The sequence below is a fragment of the Zingiber officinale genome, chromosome 5A (genome assembly GCF_018446385.1).
Source record: "Zingiber officinale cultivar Zhangliang chromosome 5A, Zo_v1.1, whole genome shotgun sequence".
In the NCBI taxonomy this organism is placed as follows: Eukaryota; Viridiplantae; Streptophyta; class Magnoliopsida; order Zingiberales; family Zingiberaceae; genus Zingiber; species Zingiber officinale.
Window position 1 is genome coordinate 44,710,814 of NC_055994.1, and position 3,074 is coordinate 44,713,887.

General features: G+C 41.5%; 1 protein-coding gene across 1 annotated transcript; it reads left to right on the forward strand.

The window, feature by feature from the left end:
• Window positions 1–969: 969 nt before the first annotated feature.
• Window positions 970–2,572, forward strand: LOC121979544 (pentatricopeptide repeat-containing protein At3g04760, chloroplastic-like). The gene is made up of 6 exons (XM_042531533.1): window positions 970–1,738; window positions 1,796–1,953; window positions 2,035–2,055; window positions 2,104–2,106; window positions 2,220–2,327; window positions 2,543–2,572. Exons 1-6 carry the CDS (start codon window positions 970–972, stop codon window positions 2,570–2,572), a joined length of 1,089 nt encoding a protein of 362 aa, XP_042387467.1.
• The last annotated feature ends 502 nt before the right edge of the window (window positions 2,573–3,074 follow it).

Below are 3,074 nucleotides of genomic sequence, written 5' to 3' on the forward strand. Positions count from 1 at the left end.
CTTATGACTTTTTATGTTTTTTGAAAAATAATTGAGTGTAAATGTGCAATGGAAAGAAAGACAAAGGAGACAGAAGAACACATAGGAACACAAGTCTTTTACTTAGTTTTAAGCCTGTGGTGACTCCTACTCCAAGGCCCACATGTGAGAGTGCTTTCGTTGGGCAATCCTTAATCAATCGTAAAGTTACAAGTGTTTGCAATTTGAGTATAAGTAACTTGAATAATAAAACAAATACCGATGATTTGGAGGAGGGGATCTTTATCGTAGTTGTCGTCGGAGCAGCGTTCAGGCGTTATAGAGACCTATTCAAGCTGCTGGTCAAGCCCTATTTTTAGACCCCCATCTGGGCACCTAGATTCCCTCCCGGGTGCTTGGAGTGTGTGATAACAATCATTTTGTCACATTATTTAGGATTCTATACTTGAGGTTTTGAGTTGATTATGTGTTTAGATCCTCATTTATATCTCATCACTACAACAAAAACCCTCATAGACATCGGTGGAACAACAACAGTTTTAAGTAAAAACCGATGTCTATGAGTATTTTACACCGGTTTTTCCAAAAACCGGTGTCTATGAGCGCAGATTTTCGCTCATAGACATCGGTTTTTTAGCCGATGTCTATGAGCGCCTTTTTTTTTATTAATAGACACCGGTTTTAACATCGGTTTTTAAAACCCGATGTTAATGAACCCAAAAAAAAAAAAATTAATGTTTCCACTAGTCAAAATTTACAACACTTCGTTCCTTTCAAACCTAAACCAATATCGCGCCGCTTCTCTCAACCTAAACCTAAACCTCCTGACCATTTCTCTCAGCCTCATCTTCCCCTTCCCCTTCCCAAAAAATGTCAATTTCTTTGCGCGTGTCCTTCGCTCCGCACCTCCTTCTCCATGCCACATTCCGCCGGAATTCCATCGGCCGTCGATGTAGAGTTTTTACTATCAGGATCTGCAGCTATCAGGCAATGGCGTCTGCTGAAGCCAAGACGACCCAGCCGCAAACCCTAGACTCTAAGGAGTCTCACTACATGAAGCTCCTCAGCCGCTCCTGCAAAGCCGGAAAGTTCAACGAGTCCCTCTATTTCCTGGAGTACATGGTGGGCAAAGGCTACAAGCTCGACGTCATCCTCTGCACTAAGCTAATCAAGGGGCTCTGCAGCTTGAGGAGCGTCGATAAGGCCGTGCGCGTGATGGACATCCTGGAGTCTCACGGTGAGCCCGATGTCTTCGCTTATAATGCGCTCGTCAGCGGCTTCTGCAAGGCCGGCCGCATCGAATCGGCTATCGAGGTCCTCGGTCGGATGAAGAGCCGGCGCTGTCCTCCGGACATCGTCACCTACAATATTCTCATCGGCTGCTTCTGCACCAGGGGGAAGCTCGACCTGGCCCTGGAGGCCTTGGACAGGCTTCTGGACGACAAGTGCCAGCCGACTGTTGTCACCTTCACCATCTTGATCGAGGCGGCGCTGCTGCAGGGAGGGATTGGCGATGCCATGAAATTTTTGGACGAGATGATGTCGCAGGGGCTTCAGCCGGATAACTACACTTACACCGCCATAATCCGAGGGCTGTGCAGAGAAGGAATGGTGGATGCGGCGTACGAGTTCCTCAAGAGCTTGCCTTCGAGAGAATGCGACCCGGATGTAATGTCCTACAACGTCTTGCTCCGTGGGTTGTTGAGTTACAAGAGATGGGAAGATGGAGAGAAGGTTGTTGGTGAAATGCTTGAGACAGGTGTGAAGCCCAATACTGTTACCTATAGCCTTTTGATCAACTCTTTGTGTCATGAAGGTAAGCTAGACAGAGCAAAGCAGTTGCTTGACGATATGATCAGCAGAGGGCTGAAGCCTGATTCTTATAGCTATGACCCCTTGATCTCTGCTTATTACAAAGCACAGTGGGAAATTCTTAGGTCCGTGCTTTGTGAGAATTATATTGTGATAGAGCTTGTAATTGGAAATCATCTGTCTTTTTCTTCATTCATATTTGCAAATAGCATCTTAAAATCTTGTGTTAAATACTTATTCCAGGTTTTTATGAATGTGTTTGCAGTATGTTCTGTAATCTTTTTGAAAACTATTGGTAATATTTTGGCATAGCTGGTATTGATTTTCTATATACCTCCTTTCCTTTAAAAGCATTAGTTCTTCTTACTATTTCTGAACTTGACTTCTCAATCTTGGGTTACCAAATTTCTCAGTAACCTGATTTACAGGTCTTAGCTAGAGGCATAGAGTGCGACATTGCATTACTTGCAGTTGAGAGTGAAGAATTCTGGAAAGGTGCTGAACCACTTCGTTTTGGTCAATTGCCTTGCCTTCAGGTTGCTGTTGTTCATGAATTGCAAAAATGTTGCTCTTCCTTCATGATAAGCAACTTTTCCATAAGTAATTTGTGTTTCTTTTGATGCATCATTGAACCTGGTATTAGCCCTTCTCCAGTTGTTCATTGAATTGGCTTAATTATTTTTTAATTCCTATAAGCATTTTGCTTCAATGATACAACATATGATTGTTTTTTTTAATCCCTGACTTGCAGGATAATGAAGAGCTGGAAAATTGTAAATAACTGGCCTACACTTCTATATCTATAATTTTGATGAATTAAGTGTATCAAAATGCCATAATTAGCCTTTTTGTTCATCAAAGCAAACTCCAGTTACCAAGTTTGATAGATTGCTTGTGGTTCTTGTCACATAGTGGTTAGGTATTTATCCAATGTGAAGAAAGTGAGGAAATTTTATGTTCCATTTTGAATCACTGGTAGATGATGGGCTATTATAATATAATCTATAATGTTCTTTCATAAGGCAACGTACTCCATGTTTCTCCAAGTGAATTTATGCTTTGCCACTTGCAGCATGTTTTCTTTTGAAACAATAAAGATATTGATTATCCACACTTGAATTTTATCAGTGGTAATATGTACTTTTGGTATGCCAAGTCTGTATTTGTTGTCAAATCTTTATGTGATGAAGTGTGATCAAGTAGAAGTTCAGTTGTTGCAACAGTTAACATTTTCTAAGGCTCTCTTTTCTATAGGGTTATTTAATCTAGTTGTTCTTCCATAA